The sequence below is a fragment of the Arachis ipaensis genome, chromosome B3, assembly GCF_059453495.1.
Source record: "Arachis ipaensis isolate K30076 ecotype BB chromosome B3, ASM5945349v1, whole genome shotgun sequence".
Taxonomy (NCBI): Eukaryota; Viridiplantae; Streptophyta; class Magnoliopsida; order Fabales; family Fabaceae; genus Arachis; species Arachis ipaensis.
The window spans coordinates 39,041,745-39,064,272 of NC_142438.1; the positions used below are offsets into that span (position 1 = coordinate 39,041,745).

The 22,528-nt window shown below is 35.3% G+C and overlaps 2 protein-coding genes across 2 annotated transcripts; one reads left to right on the plus strand and one right to left on the minus strand.

Moving 5' to 3' along the window:
• Positions 1 to 3,965: 3,965 nt before the first annotated feature.
• Positions 3,966 to 8,831, plus strand: LOC107632971 (kinesin-like protein KIN-14C). Its single transcript, XM_088506993.1, has 17 exons — positions 3,966 to 4,191; positions 4,306 to 4,463; positions 4,559 to 4,654; positions 4,740 to 4,941; positions 5,177 to 5,310; positions 5,389 to 5,472; positions 5,557 to 5,634; positions 5,727 to 5,822; positions 6,048 to 6,386; positions 6,474 to 6,555; positions 6,660 to 6,755; positions 6,842 to 7,018; positions 7,099 to 7,205; positions 7,293 to 7,474; positions 7,579 to 8,427; positions 8,512 to 8,618; positions 8,718 to 8,831. The coding sequence occupies exons 1-17, from the start codon at positions 4,071 to 4,073 to the stop codon at positions 8,777 to 8,779; spliced, it is 2,970 nt and encodes a 989-aa protein (XP_088363119.1). The 5' UTR covers positions 3,966 to 4,070; the 3' UTR covers positions 8,780 to 8,831.
• Positions 8,832 to 9,684: 853 nt separating this feature from the next.
• On the minus strand, positions 9,685 to 11,195 carry LOC107630328 (uncharacterized). Its single transcript, XM_016333423.3, has 3 exons — positions 10,742 to 11,195; positions 10,603 to 10,651; positions 9,685 to 10,441 (listed from the first exon to the last, which is right to left on the minus strand). The coding sequence occupies exons 1-3, from the start codon at positions 10,858 to 10,860 to the stop codon at positions 10,145 to 10,147; spliced, it is 465 nt and encodes a 154-aa protein (XP_016188909.1). The 5' UTR covers positions 10,861 to 11,195; the 3' UTR covers positions 9,685 to 10,144.
• Between the last annotated feature and the right edge of the window lie 11,333 nt (positions 11,196 to 22,528).

Sequence of the window (22,528 nt, forward strand, 5' to 3'; positions counted from 1 at the left end):
AATATTGGATATCAACGACTTTTGCATCACTAACCATGACATGACAATTATAAGAGCAAACCCAATTAGTCAATCTCTAATGGTGAGATAAGTCAACCGGGCTTAATCAATCTCAATCCATAGGTCTTACTCATTAATGGAAATAAGATTAATTAAATATTCTAATTGTCACTCAATTCGGACATTAATGATATCAAGGTCACCTTTATTGCTCAAATCCTAGCCAATAATGTGAAAATCTACCCTAAAACTAAGAGAAATATTTTCACAAACACTTGGAAGGTATAAAATAAAAGTATGGTAAAATTACAATAACAATAAAATCTAAAGCTACCAAATGCAAGATAACAATAACAATAACTAAGGCAAACATCAAAGGATATAAAAACATAAAATTGCATTAAATGAAAATCAAAATCAACAAGAATTCATAAGGTCAAAAGCAACAAAATAAAGGAAATAACAAATAAAACTAAGAAAACAAAGATGCAATAACAAGGAATTGTAAGAAAAACTAAATCAAAACAAGAATTAAAACCTAAATGTATGGAGAGAACTAATCTAAACCCTAAATTCTAGAGAGAAGAGAGAGCTTCTCTCTCTAGAAAATGACCTAAAACATGGTTTTAAAATCTATCCTAATTGCTCTCTCCTTGATCCTCCTTGAGAATTACATCAAATACTTCAGAAATGAGTTGGATTGGGCCCAAAATTGGCCTGAAATCGCAACCCAAGTGTTTACTTAAGTAAATCACGTGCTGACAGTTATGCATACGCATGAGGCATGCGTACGCGCAAATGGGCAGACTTCCAAAACTTCATTTCTTCATAAATTCTCCACTTTTACATGTTTTTTATTCACTTCTTCAAGCCATCCTTGTCTTCTAAGCCTAAAATCACTCAAGAAACACATCAAGGCATCGAATGAAATAGAAGTGAATTAAATTTAGGTTTTAAGAGCCTAAAAAGCATGTTTTTAACTATTAAGCACAATTAGGAGAAATTCAAAAAACCATGCTATTTCAGTGAATAAATGCAAGATAAGTTGATAAAATCCACTCAATTCAACCCAAAATTTACTATTAAATAGTGATTTATCAGTCGTCTCCTCTGTTCAAACTCTGTGTATGTGCGCGCGCGTGTGCGTGTGCGTGTGAAAGCTGTGTCACCATCCTAAGAAGCTGCGTCGCCGTCGCATGGAAGCTTTGTCGCCGTCGTAGTCTCCTTTGTTCGAGCTCTCCCTCTCTCTATCTTCGACCGTCGTCTGTCTCTTGCTGCCGGTAAGTAAATGCTGTCTCTCTGCTCTTAAAGTTACATGCATCTAAACACATAGATTTTCTATTTCTGATATTCAATGAGTGATTTTTGACTCGTAGACACCGAGGGGGTTTGTGATTCCAAGTTTGGGAATTGACTCGGATCAAAATAAACCGCATATTCCAAACATAGAATCCTTAAATTCTACCACAAAGGTCATCTCAAAGTGTTATTTTTTATTGTGAAAATTTCATAAGTTTTTTGCTTTGGATGGAACTACTTGGATAGAATGTTTTAAGCTAAATAATTGTATTTGTTTGTATAGGTTAAGAAAGAAGAGAACATATATTTCGGACCACACGGAGCCCCTCCTTCACAATCAAAACAAGAGACAAATCCACCAAACCGAAAATTGAGGTTCAAGCAAAAGATGAAAGAAGCTGAGAAGAGAGCTAGTGGGACTGGTAGGGAAAAGAAAGTGGACAACCTAAGGGAGCTTATTAGTAGTGGAAAAGTGAATGCTAACATGACAAAGAGATCCCCAAAAGAATATTTAGATCCACATTACCAGGAATCTCAATTTGAAAGGAGGTAATGAAACCATTGAAGATGATAGTTTTTCCGGTCATTGTTAAAGTAGAACTTCTAATCTTATGTTATAATTTAATGCATTATCTCTTGGGACACAGTTTTGGATTCTATGCGCTCAGATAATAAATGTATTAATTGGTCTTTAGATAATATTTAAAAGTCTCCTATCTTTTATATATATATCATCATTATCATCATCATATTGTGTACAAATTTGAAACAATTGTTAATAATTGATAAGTGAATAGACTCGGAGTATATATCTAATTCTTTTGTTCATTAGCCTTTTTCTTTTGAGTACAAACATATCAAATTGATAAGTTAAATCTCTCTAGTAAGCTGCTTAGCACTAATTTTATCTTTTAAAAACTTATTTGTTAATATTTCTTTTGATAGTAGAATAGTATGTGCGTTTTGATTGTTTTTAGTTATGAACTTTGATGTTTAAAATTGTTTGTGAACTTCTAATATTAAATTATGGATAATTTATTATGTACAATTGTAAAATTTTAAATTTTATTAAGTTAAAAATTATTGAATTTATATATTTAAAATTATATATTGAATTAAAAATAATTTTATTTAATATTTAATTAAACCGATTAAATTCTAGTTAAACTCTGATCGAACTAATAAACCAATAACCTTATCAATTTATTGATGGGTCCGGTTTTCGCAACTTGATATGTATTCAACATATTTCTTTACCATGTTTGCTCATAAAAATACCTTTAAACCCTTTTTTTTTTCCGCTTCTTTCATTGGTACCTATAAGATGAGAGTATATTCTACTCTCAAAATTTAGATTTTGAACAAAAATCCCAAACTTTAGGCTGTTGATGAATGTCAATTCGATGGAATATCAAAAAACCACTATAACATATTGCATTATGAACTTAATTTTAATGGAGCGTAAAGAATTTTATACGGTAAATTAATCATATTGAAACGGTTAGATAATTTTTTAGTTTTAAATATAAAAATTAATTACTTATATGTAAAACTCTTTTAAATTCTTGTATTATTACTTATTTGTAGAAATTCTGTTATAATTTCATGAAAGTTAAATAGTTGAAAAGAAAATATATTTGGCTAATAATAGATAGAATGTTAACCAAAAAGAATAAAGAATGAAACAAACAGGAGACGAAATGTCCATATGTCCAAGATTATGAATTATGATATGGTACATAGTATATACAAGATAAGATGTGCATTCACATGACTCAATAAAAGGCATTAGGTAATTAACAGTTTTTTTCTTTTCTATTTTTTTTTTATTTCTGCATATGACTCGTTAAAATAGCAAGTAAGAATGGAGTCCAAGGTTGAAGACTGTTTCTTTGAGGAAAGGAAGAAAGTCTTAGCAACGACAACACAAAAGTAGCGTTTGACACGTGGCATGCGTGTATAAGTTGCGTGGTTTGGCGGTTGGTCGTGTGGCGCTGGTACAGAGAGAGACTTCCTCGCCTATTCTCCCGCCACTATTCTGATCTTCTCTTTCCCGCTCTCTCTTCTCGCACTTTCCCACCAACGTAACGCACGTAACATTCCTCAACAATAGATAACAAAAAAAAAAATATGTGATGAATTAATTTGTAAAAATCTGGTAATTGAATGGACTCGATCTCCTCTTTTGACTCTCTTCTCTTCTTCTTTTTTTTTTTTCTCTTGCTTTTTGGTTCTCCGGGATCCTGTTAAATGGCAATGAGAAATTGTTATGAAAATTAAATTAATGTCATAATGAAATCTTTGAAATTTAACATGTAGCGTTGGATTTTCGGCATCCATATCGCATGCACAATAAATTTGTTTTCTTCAGCACCGGCCTTCCGTGGCCAGCTTCTCAATATTTCTTCTTTGGGAAGATGATGGCATGTGCTCATCCCTCAATCCAATTAATTATAGTTGCATTAAGATCTTTGCTTTTTCTGTTAGATAGATGACACATTTTCTGGCCCTCGATCTGCTTATTTGATTGATTGATAAAATGCCCTCTATTAGATAGTTCGTCTTGTTTACATTGCGTTGCATTCTGTGATATAATTAGTTTACACTACCGTGATTCTAAGTTCTAGCTTTAACTTCGATTGGGATGGATTGGATATTAATTTCAGCTTTGGAGAGCTTTACAGGAAATGTGACGATTCCTTGCGAATTTGGTTGAAACATGGCTCAATGAAAATCTGAGGTTGATTGTTCCTCCAGGGACATAGCTAGTAATGAATAATTCCACATCAGAGAACCACAATACAGAATCCAAAGAAATGGGCAGCCCAAAGCCCATTTCTACTGGAATTTGTAAAAATGGTTTTATAGTCTCTATTCATGGCGAGGTTGAAGGTATGATCGATGGAAGATGGGACTTAACCCCTTCTTAGTAATTACTAATAATTTGCATTTGATGTACTCCTCAACTCAAGGTTTTATTACTTGAACATTATTAATTATTTTCAGCGAAACATCGATTGCTTTTGGTTCAATGGATATCTACCCTTCTTCCTTCACTGAACTTACCGATAAATATCACGGACGATGTCTTAAGAGCATGCTTGAGGGATGGTATCGTTTTGTGTCAGATACTGAACAAGCTTCGTCCAGGTTCCGTCCCGGTGGTAATACTAATTTTTTTAAGCTGGAATTAATTAGCATTAACTATTGATTTTAGATGTTACCTCTCTCTCAGTTTGGCTTAGCTTCCCTCTTGTAGGTTAGTGAATTTGATCATGAAGAAAATCTAAAATCGTTTCTGAAAGCTATGGATGCATTGGGATTGCCTCAGTTTTCAATATCAGACCTGGAGAAGGTATAAGACACATGCATTCTCACTTCTCAGTATAGATCTTATATACAGAACAACATAAATGTTGATGTAATTGGTATTTGTGTAGGGATCCATGAAGGTCGTTGTGGATTGCTTGTTATCACTCCGAGCAAAGAGTTTGCAGAATGTTTTCTGGGATAACAATTCTTCTACCACTAATTCCAAAGTAGGAAGCCCTCACGGGATTACAGCTCCCAGTGTTCCATTTCCACCATCATCCGAGACGACCACAAAGCACCATCGTTCCCTGAGTAGCCCATTCTTGACAGGTGGAAAAAACATATCTCCTAAGACATAAAACTTGCATGCAGTTGTCTTCCTGTAAAGTTGATAGTTGAAAACCGTTAGATAGCAGTTTAGTCAAATATGTCAAATTGTCGAATGGTTCTTAGCTATTAACTTCACATTTAGCTATTAACCTCACATTAAGATAACTATACTTGAATCTCCATCCTGAGATATGTATCTGCTATCCTGCAATTCATCAAGTGTTACTCATTGCAGAGTCACCAACTTCATTACTGCACCAGGGTCACAAGTTCCACGAGGGATACGAGGTGTTTCAAGGGAAAGAAGAAAGTTACGCAGATCTTTCTCCAACAAAAATATCAGAAATGGTGAAATCAGTCAGTTTAGACGTGAGTTCAATCCACATTTGCACGTTGGTATGAATGTAATACAGCATCATTCATATGTTGCAGTATCTGATGTTGCAGAATGCTCCAACTCAGTCACTTCTGGGTGTTGTGAATGGTATTCTTGAAGAAACCGTTGAAAAACGAAACGGTGAAATGCCTTATGTATGTATGGCCTTAACAGATTTCTGGTTTGTGTTGCACATTGTTCATTTCGTTCATTCATTAATATTTATGTTTGTTATTCAGCGCGTCGCCTGCTTGTTGAGAAAAGTTTCCCAGGAGCTTGAGCGCCGCATGTCAGCCCAAGCAGAACATTCAAGAACTGTATGCCAAATACACTTATTACTACTTTGACTTGTTTTTCTTTCTGCATGGATTTCATCATATCACTTTCTTGACCTGTCCTGTGCCTTCAGCAAAGCAATCTTTTCAAGGTTCGTGAAGAAAAGTATCAATCCAGAATTAGAGCACTTGAGGCGCTTGCGGTTGGAAATAATATAGAAGAGGATGAGGTATCATAAGTAACTCTGTCTAGTACTCGTTATGTCAGAACTGTATCCCTTTTAAATTCTTTCCATATTTGTTAGAGTTTCTATTTATCAGAGGGAACTTTGTATAACAGATCATTGCTAGCCAGCTTCATCTGCGAAAAGTAATGTTTTCTTACTTTGCGTGATTAGCAACATATACACCTCTTAGAAAAGAGGTTTTCATTCGCATATTCGTGTTAAGTGCAGGCTGAGAAGTTCGCAGTGGAAGAAAATAAGCCTGATGACAGGGATTTTGAAAGGTCCATGAAAAAGCAGGAGGACAAAATTTTGGAAATTTCAGCATTGACCGAAGATTTAGAAACAAGCAAAAAAGCACTTGAATTAAAATGCTCACGATTAGAAGTAGAGGCTATGGAAGCTAAAGCAGAAATAGAACAGAAAACTAAAGCATATGAGCAGCAATTAGAAGAATGGCGCAATAAGTGTAAAGAGCTTGAGTCTTCTTATGTTTCAAAATATAACGAGTGGAACATGAAAAAGAACCAGATGCTAAACGTTGTAACTTTTCAATCTAGTAAGCTAGAGGTACGCTTACAAATGTGTTGATGTCAAATATGATATTCACGATGCTAAGCATTATAATCTTGTGTGCAAACTTTTGAAAACTTGCAGATAATGAAATTATCTTGGGAGTCCATTAAGCAAGATGTTATGCAAGAGCAAAAGGTTTATGCAGAGGAGTGTAATCAGTTAGGTATGTTCTGTTGTTCACATGTCATGTTAGTGCTCACTCTTCCTATTTTATTTTACACTTTGGTTAACAAGAAGCTGTTAATCATTTTATTTTAAACCGCTCAGGTGTAAACCTTAAATCACTGGCGCATGCAGCCGAGAACTATCAGGTTGTTGTGGCTGAAAATCGAAAATTGTTCAATGAAATCCAAGAATTAAAAGGTGCCATTATCTTTGCTACTTTTATTCGGGATCATCCAATGTAGGTGAATAGGGAATTCACATAATTTCTTTCTTTTTGGATGCAGGAAACATCAGAGTGTATTGTCGCATTAAACCATTTACTGCTGGGGCCAAAGAAAAACAGTCCATTATAGAACACATTGGAGAAGATAATTTGGTTGTGGCAAATCCCTCTAAGCAAGGGAAAGATGCTCTCCGGTCATTCAAATTCAACAAGGTTTTCGGGCCTGACGCAACTCAAGGTTCAATTCTGTATACTCAGGGTTTTCTATTGAGTTGCATTGTTCACAATCTGATGATCGATACTGTTTGAATGATGCAGCGGATGTATACGCCGACATACAGGCACTTACAAGATCAGTTCTTGATGGATATAATGTATGCATATTTGCTTACGGTCAAACTGGTTCAGGGAAAACTTACACAATGGTATGAACCTTCCCCGCACATGTTAATTTAATGCTATATAATTGAAGGAACTTCGTTCTGATTCTATAAGATGGAAACTTTTGTTAGACTGGTCCAACCGGAGCAACTAGCGAGAATCTTGGTGTTAATTATCGGGCTCTGAATGATCTTTTCAGACTTTCCACGAGTAGAACGAGCTCCATTGAGTATGAGATCGGAGTTCAAATGGTTGAGATATACAATGAGCAAGTGCGCGATTTGTTATTAAATGATCATTCTCCTAGACAAAGATATCCTTTTTCTTTATATATATGCTGCATATGTATTTAAAAGAAGACGCAAATAATATATATTTTGATTTGTTATGCGAGTGTTGTTTCCTTGATTTGCACACACTTGGGATACTTACTCACTCGCAGCCAGAAGGATTGGCAGTGCCTGATGCAAGCATGTTCCATGTTAATGCGCCTTCAGATGTGATTAAGCTAATGGACATTGGACTAAAAAATAGAGCCATAAGCGCTACTGCCATGAATGAAAGAAGTAGCCGTTCACACAGTGTGGTGACGATTCATGTTCGAGGGAAAGATTTGAACTCGGGTTCTACACTGGTTGGTAATCTTCATTTGGTGGATTTGGCAGGAAGCGAAAGGGTAGATCGGTCTGAAGTAACCGGAGATAGGCTTAGGGAGGCACAACATATAAACAAATCACTGTCTGCATTTGGAGATGTGATCTTTGCCCTCTCCCAAAAGAGCTCTCATGTGCCATATAGAAACAGCAAGCTCACTCAGCTACTCCAAGCTTCTCTTGGTGGTCACGCAAAGACGCTCATGTTTATCCAAATCAACTCCGACGTGAATTCGTATTCCGAAACAATGAGTACTCTCAAGTTTGCTGAAAGGGTTTCTGGAATTGAGTTAGGAGCTGCACGAAGTAATAAAGAGAGCAAGGATGTGAAAGAATTAATGGAACAGGTGGCTTCTCTGAAGAACAGTGTGTCGAAAAAAGACGAGGAGATTGAGCGGCTACAATTACTTCACTTTAAGCAACTCCAAAGACCAAGCACAAGCAGAAGTCCGAGGGATGAATCTCTCCGACGAACGAAATCCTCTATTGGAGGAGACAAAACTCCTCGGGAAAGCTGGAGTTACACAGATGCAGACTTTGATGAAAGATCCAACAATAATTCTGATTATGGTTATGGTTCTGAAAGCTCAAAATCATCAGATAAGATGGACAAGTGAGTAGTAGTGCTAAAGAATTATATATATATCAAGTTCAGAAATGATAGTGTTGATTTCTTCTTCTTGTTTTTATTATGCAGACCGAAAACATTACAAAGAAGCGTTCAATCGATGAAGAAAGCATCAGTGCGAGTCCCATCTCCCACGAAAACACAAAGGGACCCTCCTAAGATGTCACCAGCTCCAGGTGGGTATGTCAAACTCAAAGTCTCAAACTAAACTTGCAACTCTCCATTTTCTTCCTCGCATACTTGTCTCTCAACTTTATTCACAAATTTCATTTCAGGTATAAGGAAAAGCGCCAGTATTGGCCACCTAAGACAACCAGGTTCAAAACGGTGGCAGTAACAGCCACACGCTAGTTACCATTATATGTATATTCTTTTTCACTATCTTACGCGCATATTGCAATTGTAAATATATATCTATCTATAACACTCAAGAGTGTAGTGACCAATTATATATTATATCATATATTCCATTGACTAATTCAGAGGCGACTTTAAACGGGAAGCATAAAATGCTACGGTACCAGTGACAAATAACTTACAAGTTCGATTCTCAACCTGCTCACCCTTGATCTTGGAGAAAACCTCTTCTCTTACAATTTTGCAAAACACATTGATCCTTTGAGAGTCCTACAGCGCAATTATTGGCGTTTCAATAACTACACTCTTGAATCGTACACTCATTTCTTAAAAGAAAATAAAAAAATTGAGATGCTTGGACAAGCAAATTACAATACTTTTCGTTTCGTTTTTGTGTGTGTTTTTTTTGGTTTTGTTTATTGAATTGACAATTTTGCCATCTTGCGAATCCCAGCTGGGTTTGGAGTCCTTTATTTCAGGGATTTTATTATTATTATAAGCTTCCAAGTTGCAAATTAATGAACAAAACTGAGGTCACGAGGGCCCTAATTTAAATTCATGATGTCTCAACCACTAACCATCAAAACAAAAATATACACACTTGTTGTCGGTTGCCCTAAACGCTTTGCTTGTGTTTGCGACATACTCACATGCACATTACATTCCCACTAGCTGGCTCGTCCTACCCCTGTCTCTCATTCCAGAAAATCCATTACATTATAATACAAGACAAATCCCCCTAAAATCTGACCATCATATGCGCTCTTACCTTTTTCAGTGGTAGATTACTTTGTATACACAACTCAACTCTTTAAGGTTAGGTCATCATATCAAACAGGCAACACTTTCCCAAACAATCAAAAAGCATAATAATATACACACAAATTTCAAAGATTAATTCTCAATTTCCTCCAAATTACAATTACAAAAGTAGGAGGACGTGACTCGCAGACACAGCCCAATTACAGAGTCTCCATAAAGCCTAACAAGGGAGAAAAAGAAACAAGAAGAACAAGAACAAGGATTTTGCTTCCCTTTTTCTTCTTCTCTCTGCATTGACCTCTTCTTATTCATCCAAGGAAGATGAAAATCCTCCTTTTCACATTTATACAAGACATTACTAATAAACAGAAACTTTCATGGACCAATATATACATGTAATTCACACTAAACAACACTGAATAAAGATTAGCTCCTCTTTCCAAAAAAACAAACAAAAAGAATCTCCTCTGCTAATTTCAACTTGGTTGATTTAAAATCCTCTACCTTTTCTCTGCTTCCTGGTTATTAGACTATTGGAATCACCCTTTTTCTCCTTTTTTGTTCTTTACCTTTCAAAAATGGTTTACGCTACCGCAGAGATGCTGCAGTTGCTCCTATCTCTGCTAAGAGACTCAAAACCTACAATCCTGACGGCAGCCGGCGCGTGGCCAAATTTCATGGGACCACAGCTTCTCGGCGCCGATGAAGATGATGGAGAAGAGGATGGCATGGTAAATGGACTAAAATTCCCATTATTACCAAATTGTTCATCCTGTATTACAGGGTTCGAGGCCCTGCTTGGTGGAGATCCGCAGAAAAACGGTGGCGACGCCGCCGCCACTTCCACCAGATCCCCGGTTCTTTCTGGGTAGCAGCCTCCCTGGAAGAAGAGATATTTGGTATCAGAAGGAACAACACTACATAGGAAAATCTATGACCAGATTAAAGATTGATTTAGTGGATCTATCAAGAAATCCTCTCTTTATTTCACCATATAAATGAAACACAGAATCTCAAGATTGAGGCAGGAAATAAGCTAACCTTGGGGAGGATGATGTCCAGAAGGTCAGCTCGAGCAGGTGAATGGTAGCTGAAATATTTGAGGCGACGGTTAGAATTTAGAAAATGAAAAGCAACTGATTTAGTTTAATCTTAGGGTAGGGAGATAGAGATACTATACCTGGTGGGGGAGGGGCAGGTGAAGAGAGGCAATCGACGAGGTTTAGGGCAAAGCAGTGATCCTCCCATTCCCATAGTCATGTCCTCGTAGCTCTGTTGGTACCTGCAGCTATTCATCATCTTCACTTGGTAGAGAGACGGAAAGAAAGAAGGTACTCTAAATCTGAGAACGTGAGAACAAGAACAAGATTGATAGATAGATAGATAGGGGAAGGGAGATAAGAGCAAGAAGAGGGGGGACTTTATTGGGAGATAGGATTCGCACCACACGTGCTGCTGATGCTCTCATTTCTGTATTTTTGACATGTTTTCTCTGTTTTGCCCTTTGTGATTGGGTTTCTCTTGAGGCAGATGCAGGTGCAAGTGTTAATTGCATTGTCCTTAGATTCCAGTTAGATGTGTTGATCACAACGTGCTTGCATTTATTGTGCCTCTAACTACAATCTACAACTAACATCTCCCTTTCCTTTCCTTCCTTTATATAAACTTCCACCAAATCTAATTTTATGTATATATTTTATTTTATTTTTATTAAAAGTAACTCATAAAAAACTTGTTTGGATGTCATTAAAATATGAAAAATATATTTTTAAGCAAATATTTTTTATTTTTTAGTATAATTGACAATTTTAGTAATAAAATACAAAATAAACAAATAAAAAATATTTTTTCTAAAAAGATATAATTTATCTCTTTTTTAAAAAATTTACAAAAAAAAAAGATATTTTTAATATAATAAATAAATAAATAAATACTTTTATGTTATACCCAAATATAATTATTAGATAAAAAATATTTTTACATAAAATATCTAAAAATAATTTTAAAAAAAAAACTTAAAAAAACTCTTTTCATAAAAAGTTAAACAAGAAATTTTTTAAATAAAAAAATAAATATTTTATTTATCAATCTAGGTAAGTTATAGCGTTTTTACGAATTTCTATTCTATTACTTATTTTATTTACAGTGTAAACGAGATAAGATACCTGACGAAATCCATGTATCACGTTTGCACGCGAGATACGTGGGGGATAATGATCAACACGTATCTCGTTTATACTATAAATGAGATATGCACAATCTTATTTTGTTTACATTATAAACGAGATAAATGCAAAGTTATGACGTTTTCATTATAAACGAGATACAGTACGCCAAATGTTGAGCAGCTATAAAAGGATATGCAACTATTTGTATTCTCCACAAATATTTTACTTCTTCTTTTCCTCCGTTTTTCTTCCAAATTTAAGAAAAAATGCCTAGTGGTAGTGAATATGTGGTTGTGTGTATCGCAATTGTCATATGAGAAACAATAACACTAGGGTAATATTTGAGTGTGATAATCCTATTCTGTTGTGCACTCAGAGAGTAAATTCTTTGTTTGAACTAAAGAATCTAATATTGAGGAACATCGGTGCTAGCGGGATCAAAGAGGTTGGAAGAGTTGGGTATAGGTTGCTAGTACTAATAGAAAATGAGATTTTTCAGTTTTGTCTATTTTGACTTCATGGCAATGAGCATGTGCGCCTCATGTTTGACATCTACGGGAGAATCATAGCGGAACAAGTGATGGAGGTTTCTGCGGAGGTTGGTAATGTTAGTGGCGATTGATCTAGCTATTCGAATTTTGTTTAGGATGAACCATCTCTTGCACCACCACCGTTGCACTGTGCTAATCCAGTGGTAGACATGGATGTGGACGGTGAGGAGTCTGATGAGGAGTATATTGCCGATAGTAACGATAGTGGTTCTTCTGAGGATGATGATGAGGAGGAATTTGTGCTGGAGACTCTGGTGGACGCATTAGTTCGGTATCTTCTTTCTGTCCCGCAACCAATTTCAGCCTTATCAGTTGTACCCAGTCACTATTATGCATTGGATCTGGATGCGATGCACGAGAAAACTCTATTTTCCAATATGGGTGAGAACAATTACATCATAAACAGTAGTGTAGAGTTTAGGATTGGTCACAGATTCAAAAGTAGAGAGACAATATTGCAAGGTGTGAAGAATTATAATATCTATAGAAGTGCTGAGTTGTCCCGACCCAAAAAGAGTCATGACCAGCGCTCAAGAAAATTGTTCCTAAGCAAGCCCGACAAGTCCGTATTCAAATTAAACAATAAAATTGTAACTGTTTTTAATAACCTTAGAAGTATGAAAAGTAGTTTAAGAAAAATAAGTTATACATTATTTGACAATACAAAATAGTTTAATATGACAGAACAACTCTATTTGTGAAATATGAAACACAAATATCTACGAATTTGACAAAAGGGATCACTATCTTTAAAATTGCTTGCTAAGAAAATTGGGAGACAGTACTAATATTAATACATGTGACTGAAAAACATAAGAAATTGATAGAGTAAATTTTGTAACTCAATGAATAAATAGCATATCTATAACCCAAATGAGATCATATAAATAATATTATCAAAAGTATATTTTTATTTAAAATATATTATAAATCATAGAATGAAGTAAGGGAATATTCAATCTAAAAGTCAAATCAAATCAAATAATACACACATAGGCGGCTTTACCTCTAACAGTAGTCATTTTCTCTTATGTATCCATACGCTATAATAGATTTAATGTGTAGTCTATACGTTAGGTTAGCAACATTCTTACTAACTGAGGTCTGAGTCAGATGCATCTAAATTAACGTCATAATCGCCATTAGCTATAATATTTTAGTTTGAGTCTTTCAAACCAATTCAAGTCATATTAATTTCAAGTAAGACAAACTATTTAATTCTTCAAACACGGATCATTAAACCAAATCAAATCAATAATGTTTCGAATAATTTTATTTCAAATCATAAAATTTTTTTAACACAATTCATCAATTTACAACATATAAAAAAATATATAAACCAAAAATATTTTAAATTTTTCAAAATGTGCGTATAGTTTGATAAAATTAAATATTTTACTGCTACAAAATTTTCATAAAATAAATTATATATAGTCTCATGTGTGTATTTTCTAAAAATATAATTTTTATAAGGTAATTATTCAATTAAAATAAGCCAATTATTATAATCAAATCATATTCTTCAAATATTAAGTTCATAAATGTAGATAGAAATAATTATAGAGTATATTCAAAATAATTATAAATATAAAACCTACTTACAATTTGGTGTCAATGAATCAAAAACAACTCTATATTACTAAATCATTGTTGATACCCAACAACTCTACAACCCTAGAAATAAGGCAATGATAATATATATATATATATATATATATATATATATATATATATATATATATATAAGCTAATAATGTTATTAATTTAACATAATCTTATACAATTTGACAAAAACTCTAAAATTCCAACTATATGAAACCTAATTCGGATTTTTTAATGCCCATATATATACACCCATCTAAAGTCAGAAATATAAGTAATTATTGAGTTAGGAATAGAATCTCGGATATTGGTGAAGTCAAGTTTAATTGTGGTATATATTCTTATTTATCATGACTACTTTTGTTATAAATGCCTACCGTATATATTTTATTTTGTTAGGGAGGTGCTTAAATTTAGAGGTGTGCACACCTGTTTAGTTCCCACCATGTCTCAAGATTATCCGTTGGACAACAACCTCATTTGTAGTGTCATTTTGTCCCTCATATAGTCCAACCCATCAGTCAGTATCCCTGTTCTACAGGGTGCAGTTAGGCAAAGCTATCACTTTAGGCCCTTACACAGAAAAGTTTGGATGGTGAAGCAAAAGGCCATTGCACAGATATACGTGAGTGAAAATCACGCAAGCATTCACCCACTGGCTTTCTATCAGTGCATAAGCTAAGGTGGTACGCAACGTTCTGTAGGGTAATGGTGTACTCACCCCAATGCAGGTGGAAAGTGTGGGTCTCTAGACACCAACGCTTTACAAATGCAGTAATCAATGAGTTATCAAAGACAAAGTCCATGAACTGCACTGTGTTACCAAAATTAGCCTCCCTTAAGCTAGGGAGAATGACGTCTGGTGGTGCAAGAGTGTGGCTTACTCACCTAGGGACTAGTAGGTATTGCCTCTGTTAAAAGAAAAAAATATTTCAATAATAAATCTATTTCAATTGTAAAAATTTTTATTTCAAAATAAAAAGATAAAAAGTAATGATAAACAATTATTTCACATTTCAGAATAATTAACCTTAAAAATTAAACATTTAAAACATTTATCAAACATCATTGCAATAAATATCCAATAAAATAAGTTTTCTAGCATATTCAACATTAAAATTAAAAACACAAAATTCGATTTCAACAAATAAGAATATGTAATAAACAGTAATAAGTAAATTAAATTAAATTAATTAATTAACTTTTATTAACAATACATTTCACACCTAATAAATGTTAATAACATGCCAACTAATCTATTTTTGGGATTTTTTATTTAAATAAATTAAAAATATTTAATTTACTGAAATAAATAATTTTAAAAATTATTACGAAAATATGTAGGATGACTTATCTCATTTATAGTGTAAATGAGATAAGACAGTGCGCGTGACACGTGTATATCTCGTTTACAGTGTAAACGAGATACATATAAACTTATCTCATTTACACTATAAACGAGATAAGATTGAGTCACGCCTATATATAGATATCGTTTACAGCCTTGATCTAGGTCCCATTTTAAACTTTTCCTCCATTTTCTTCTCTCTTCTATCATTTTCTGACTATATTATCGAGTAAGACGAAAATGGTCCGCGTGGATGCTCGTGATCCGGACATCAATAGGCTGAATGCCACATGGCAGTACGCCCGAGCAGCCGACTTTGCGGTTAGTTTTATTATCTTGACATTTATGTTATCCTATATATGTATAGCCATGGTTAGGATACTTGTCAAGAACTAAAATACAATTTGTAATGTTAGCAACAGGGGCCTAATAGAGAATAATTCTAGGAATGTGGTTATCATTTTTCTATAATTAAGTTGTTAACTACATAATTATTAATTTGGATATTAAATGTTGGGGTAGATATTTTTCAACCGTTGAAGTTTGTTTATTCGGTACATGTCTTTTAATTTGTTAACTTAGTTATTAACTATCCAAGTTTGATAATTAGATTATTAAATTAAAGGTTGATAATTAGATTGTCAATTACTTGAATTTTGTATTTAAATAAATTAAAAAATATTTTATTTACTGTAATTAGATTATTAAGTTAAAGTTTGATAATTAGATTATTAATTACTTTACCGAATATTTTTATTTTACTTAACGTATTGAGAAAATATCTATTAGTTAAGTAAGTCCATGTCAACGTAAAAAGTTGTATTGACATAAATTTAGTACATACGTATAAATTTATGTTAAACAAATGTATACAATAGTTAAGTCTGTTTGATATATCGATGGACCAATACAAATTTTTAATAATTGTGATATTTTTATCTTTTGTCAGAGGCCTCGCCTAGTTCTACTCTGGCGAGTGAGTCACGCGCTTCGACCACCTAATACCATCGTCTCGTATCTGAGGGAGGCTGGGTTCAGCGACACGGTGCCTCTCAGGGACTTCATCTTCAACAACTCCCTGATCACGACAGTCGTGGAGCGATGGCGTCTAGAGACCCACACGTTCCACAACAGTCATTTCAGTTTGTCTGGACACGTACGATGACCCTGCCTTGCAGGCTATGTGCCCGCCATGGTTTATCGAGGAGGCAGAATGGGGGACATGGATGTCCGTTGTCCCCCTCATCTGCTTCAACATCGTCGAGTTTCACCAGGTTGACCGGGTAAAGCGCCAGTTCAATGGAGAGCAGTTAGTTCCAGGTAGGGGTGGCAAACGGGTCTAAATCCGCTGGGTCGGCCCGCATAACCTGCCAAAAAAGGCGGGTTGGGCTAGAAAATTGAGACCGCCAAATAGCAAAAGCCCACCTAACCCGCATCGCTTAAACCGCGAGCTTTGGCGGGGTGGGGCAGGCTTCCCCGCCGGGCTTAATATTTTTTGGCAAGGGGTAGTTTTACAATTTTTTTTTGCCAAAACCCAACTTCTCCCAACCCAACTTACAAGAGAATGAAGATGAAAATTGAGTGTTTTAGATTATGTTTATTTTGTTTTAGAGACAATATTTATAATTATATTTTGGATTATATTTATTTTGTTTTGGGAACAATATTTATAATTATGTTTTGGATGAAAACTTGGTTTATAATTATGTTTATTAGATATTTATAATCATAAAGACTTTAATGTTTGTGAATATAAAAATTATAATTTGTTTATACTTTTAAAAATTATAATAGTTAAAAGTAAAAAATAAAAGAGATATTTTTATGCCTTTATATATATTATTTAATAGTTAAAAGTAAAAAAAAAAAAGAGGATATTTGGCGGGCTTAGCCCACCGGCCCACCAGCCCGCCGTTAGACGGGGCGGGCTGGGATTTTGGGACCGCCTCACTAGGCGGGGCAGGGTGGGCTTCCCCGCTTGCCACCCCTAGTTCCAGGGACTCCGGTGAACGTCGACAGGTTTCTGACATCCACAGGACAAGGCGAGGATGTCTAGGAGTCTGACATACTTGTTGACTGGTATGACGGCTGGAAGGCACGATTTGCAGAGGGCCGCAGGATCTTTATTCAGCCTTGCTTCGACTACAGGCCGACCCAGGAGTATTGGGATTGTTACTGGGTTAGAAACCTCTCGGGCCAGGACGTACTCGATGATCACAGGCTATTTGATTTACCTGTTGACGTCCAGCCTATTGTCAGCCAGTCGAGGGACGTTCTTCACCTTCCCAAGGACGTCCCTGATCGGCGTTGGCATGCCAAGGAGGTTTGGAAGGACACCCGACGGCCTGTTAGGAGGGAGAGGGGTGTCAGAGAGCGCGGAGTAGGTGCAGGGACTGGGAGGAAAAGGGTCAGGCCTCGTTGGGCGCGGTTGGACGTGGAATCTAAAGGGGAGGTAGAGTTCGAGAAACATGAGGAGCACGGGGACATCCCACCCGGCGACGATGATTCACCACTATGAGGCACAACAGTAATGGATTCTCACACTTAAATATCACCCGCATTGTCACTATTTATCATACGACAATTGTGATACACACAGACAACTACATATCCACTATTATTGGAAAATTTTTCCTATTTTTTGGAAAAAAAAGGAGGAGAAGAAGATATGAAATGCTTGTGAAGAATGCCAAGAGTTACACATCCTTTTGTAGCTATTGAAAATTTATCTTACTGTATCTCGTTTACGCGGTAAACGAGATAAGCCATCCTACGTATTTTCGTAATAATTTTTAAAATTATTTATTTCAGTAAATTAAACTTTTTTTATTTTATTTAAATAAAAAATTCCTTCCATGTTACCATAATATAATCTATTCTACTCATTTATAACAACACTAAATCTATAAAAGGACCCTAACTATAATCATAAGCTTATTTATTTAAAAGATAAAACCAACAACACTAACCTGAAAGTCGATCACTTCCGTGATGTGTCAAGTCGCATGCAGGTAGTTGATATTATCTTCCATGCATTTGCGCGCATCATAATATCCGAGTACGCCAAAAATATCAAGAAAACGTTCGACAAAAGGAGAAATGAAGGTTAAGAGGAAAGGAAAGTGCCAATTCAGGCACTATGAACTAGTTACTTATATAGGTATGTCTCAGCCTTTTCTCATTTATAGTATAAAAGAAATAAGAATGTGCATATCTCATTTATGTTGTACACGAGATATGTTAAGTGTCATAACACGTATGCAAACATAATACGTGAACTTCGTCACATGTCTTATCTCGTTTACAGTGTAAACGAAAAAATATACACAGTTTTATTTCGAGATAAGTAATATAATAAAAATTCGTAAAAAAACGCTATAAATGATCTATATTGATAAACAAATATTTATTTTATTTATTTAAAAAAATCCCATAAACAAATCCAGATAAAGAAGATAAAATTTTATTTTTTATATCATAACAAATATATACAAAATAAATACACACAAGAATAATAAAAATATCATTTTCTTAATAAATGTTTACCTCATAACAGGAACAATGATATTATCATTAAATTACTGGTTTTTTAATCTTATAATAGATTAAATTTAAATAAATAAAAACTAATTAGTAAGTAATTATTATTTTATTATCTGTATATATTTGTGGAACCCAACTTTTTTACTTTAATTCAGAAATATTAAGAAGGGATATTATCGAATCAGGTCCTTTTTTGTATATGTAAATATGCATAGATAAAATAATTTCAAATTTTATTAAAATTACGAGGTACTACGTCTGATTGATTTACTTCTTTCGTTGCCTGAATTATACTCTCTATTAAAATGTGTGTATAGTAAATATGGTATTTGACTCCTTCAAACTGCGTCTTTTTTAACCATCACATTAGGGAAAGAAAGCTACAAATATCAGCAGTGTGTGTGTGGACATACATGAGATTAAAAAGTCTAAAGCGATAGCCATATCCGTATATTATTCCATTGGATCGAAATTAAAGTGGAGATGGCAAACAGCACTTTGAATTTTGGCATCAATGGCAGTTGCTCTACCGAGGAATGAGGATTGATACAAGTGGTGGGGATCCCACACCCTGCCTTTGTTCCTTATTTTTTGTTATTCATTTGCGTTTCTTCCTCTGGATTCAACTATATCTTATTTTTTTTAAAAATAAAATCACATAATAGTTACTTTTAAAAAATATTGGTGGAATATACAATTAAACCAAGGAAAATAATCTAAGAGACTAAAAACTCAAAACCCCCTCCCCCACGCGGCCACGCCCACTAAAAAATATGTATAATAACTTATTTGAGCTTCGAATCAATCTCCACATAAAATTCAACGGTATTATTATGAGTATTGATTAATTATTTGATTAAATTGATTCGAATTTTGACTCAGTCATATGAAAAATTCAAATCCCTCTATCAAGTATAGCAATTGTAATTTTTCTTTTAATCAATGAAGGTTTTGATGTATATTAATTTTTAATTTTCGCTGAGAATAAAAAGAGATATCACCCAAATCCCAATCCTATATTTCTAAAGAGATAGACGCGTATTCCCACAACCATGCATAAGTAAGGAAACATCACAAATAGTACTAACTAATAGTTATCAATGAATACAGATTTCTGGATTAAACTAGTATTCTATTTTCTGTTTTTTCTTATAAAAACAACAATAAGTGTGTACGGCTTATACCTGAGTGGGTGATGAAGTTTGAAGGAGATGAGTTCCCCGCGTGTCTGAGAAAAGATTGTCTCCAACCAAAAATAGTGTGGTGATACCTACAAAAATACTTCGACCACTCGCTCAAATAAAAAAAGTTAGAGAGATATTAGAATTAGGATTAGTGTGCTGTATTTAAGAGGAACTCCCATTATATAGTGCGTCTCAGTTAATTGGAAAAAAAAATTTATCTTTTTCTTGTCATTTTTTTTATTAATCATATCTTTTAATTCAATCGGTCAATAATTAATCTGTTGTAGATCTAAATTTCATTTAAAGATCTATTGTTAATAGAAATAGATCTATAAAGAATGAATAGTGACATTTTTTTTTTGAAAGAGGAGCTCAACACATAAAGTGGAGCATAGAAAATCCAACTGTAAGACAAAGAGACAAACTCTGTAACCTACAATAACATATATCCTTTTGTTATCTCCGGCATTGCCATCAACAACAAAAGGGATCCACACCCAACCACTCCTTATAGCTCAGAAAAGACATGTTGATAATCTCCTCAACTCCTTTTCTTTTGTTTTGGAAGATCCTCCTGTTCCTTTCCAGCCATAAGTTCTAGGTGATTGCACAAAAACATACCATCAATTTCTTGCACTCCACCTTCTGTTGTGATATCTCTGTCCAGCTTAAGAAATGCTCCTTCAACGTACCTGGGCAAGACCATTTGTCTACCAACATATGATAACCATGCACACCAAACTTGCCAAGCAAGATTACAGCCAAGAAACAAGTGGTGACCAGACTCAATACATTCGTTACATAAAACACACAAGGTATCTTGTTGGTTAATAGCCCCAAACCGACTCAGTCTGTCTTTTGTACTGATCCTACCAGTCAAAGCAAACCAAACAAACAACTCCACTCGTGGCGGGACTAGACCTTTCCAAACAGTTTTAGTAAAACTGTAACTTGTGATATCCTCTGGGACCATTTTCGCCTGCATTACCTGCACAAAGGAGTTAGTTGAATAAATTCCATGTTTATCATATTTCCACACAATCCTATCCTCCCTGTCATGTGCAAGCCTGACCAGCCTTAGAGCATCATGTAGCTGGTTCACTAGATCTATCTCCCATTGGAACAGTTGTCGTCTCCATTGGAAGTTCCATATCCACTCTAACCCATCCCAAAACCCACAATCCTCTATCAGTGATCCCTTTTGGTTTGAAACAGAAAAGAGTCTTGGAAAGCGATCTTTCAACGTACCTCCAACAAGCCAGACATCTTCCCAAAAGCGAGTACCTCTCCCATCCCCCACCTCCATAGACAACCCAGTGATCATCATCTGTCTCACTTCTTGATTCGTGAACTGTAACTGACCAATATCCCTCCACGGCCCCCACGAGCAGGTATTTCTTGGTTGGCTAGGGGCACATTTGGATCCAGGTTATTGCATGAGCAGACCACCTTCTTCCACAACGGACACTCCTCTTTCGAAAAGCGCCACCACCATTTAAACAGAAGAGCTGTGTTGCGGACCACAGCATCTCCAACTCCCAATCCGCCTAACCTTTTAGGAGCCAGTACCACTTCCCACTTAACCATAGCCATACCGTTCCTCCCGTCCTCCTTACTCCAAAGAAATCTTCTCTGCAAGGAAATCAACTTCTCAGCAACAGTCCTGGGCATCTTATATAAGCTCAAATAATAAACTGGGAGGCTATTCAACATAGATTTGATAAGCACCAACTTGCCGGCCTTATTAAGGGCCTTGGCCTTCCAAAGGCTGAGCTTTTCCTCCACTTTGTCTATTACTGGCTTCCAAGTCTTAACCAACCTCGGGTTAGCTCCAAGTGGGATACCCAGGTATTTTACTGGAAGAGTGGCATCCTTACAGCCCAGTACTCTACACATACGTTGTACCCACTGTTCGTTACAATTAATAAGAATCAAGCTAGATTTATCAAAATTAATGCTTAAACCTAACATCAACTCAAAGCAATGAAGCAGCCTCCTGTAATTCTTGATGGACTCTTCCTCAGGTGGGCAGAACAGTATCGTATTATCTGCAAATTGAAGGTGTGACAACTCTATATGATCTCTCCCTACCAATAACGGAGATATACGACCGTTCCTGATAGCCTCTCCAATCATCCTATGTAGCACGTCAACCACAAGTACAAATAAGAAAGGGGACAAAGGATCACCTTGTCGCAGCCCTCTTTCCATCTTGAAAGGCTTAGAAGGCGATCCGTTAATCAGCACTGACATAGAACACGTACTGACACATTCCATTATCTAGCCCCTCTATCTTCTTTCAAAACCCATCTTTTGTAGTACAAGGTCCACAAAGCTCCACTTAACTCTATCATATGCTTTCTGGAAATCCAGTTTTATAATTGCCGCTTCATTCTTCCTGAGCTTGAACCATTGGACAATTTCGCACGCAATAAGGGCCCCATCATGAATCTTTCGGCCTTTGACAAAAGCACTCTGTGTCTCACCTACTAGCCCTAGCATAATTGCTTGCATTCTCCTTACGAGCAACTTCGAGATCACCTTATACACACACCCCACCATGCTAATAGG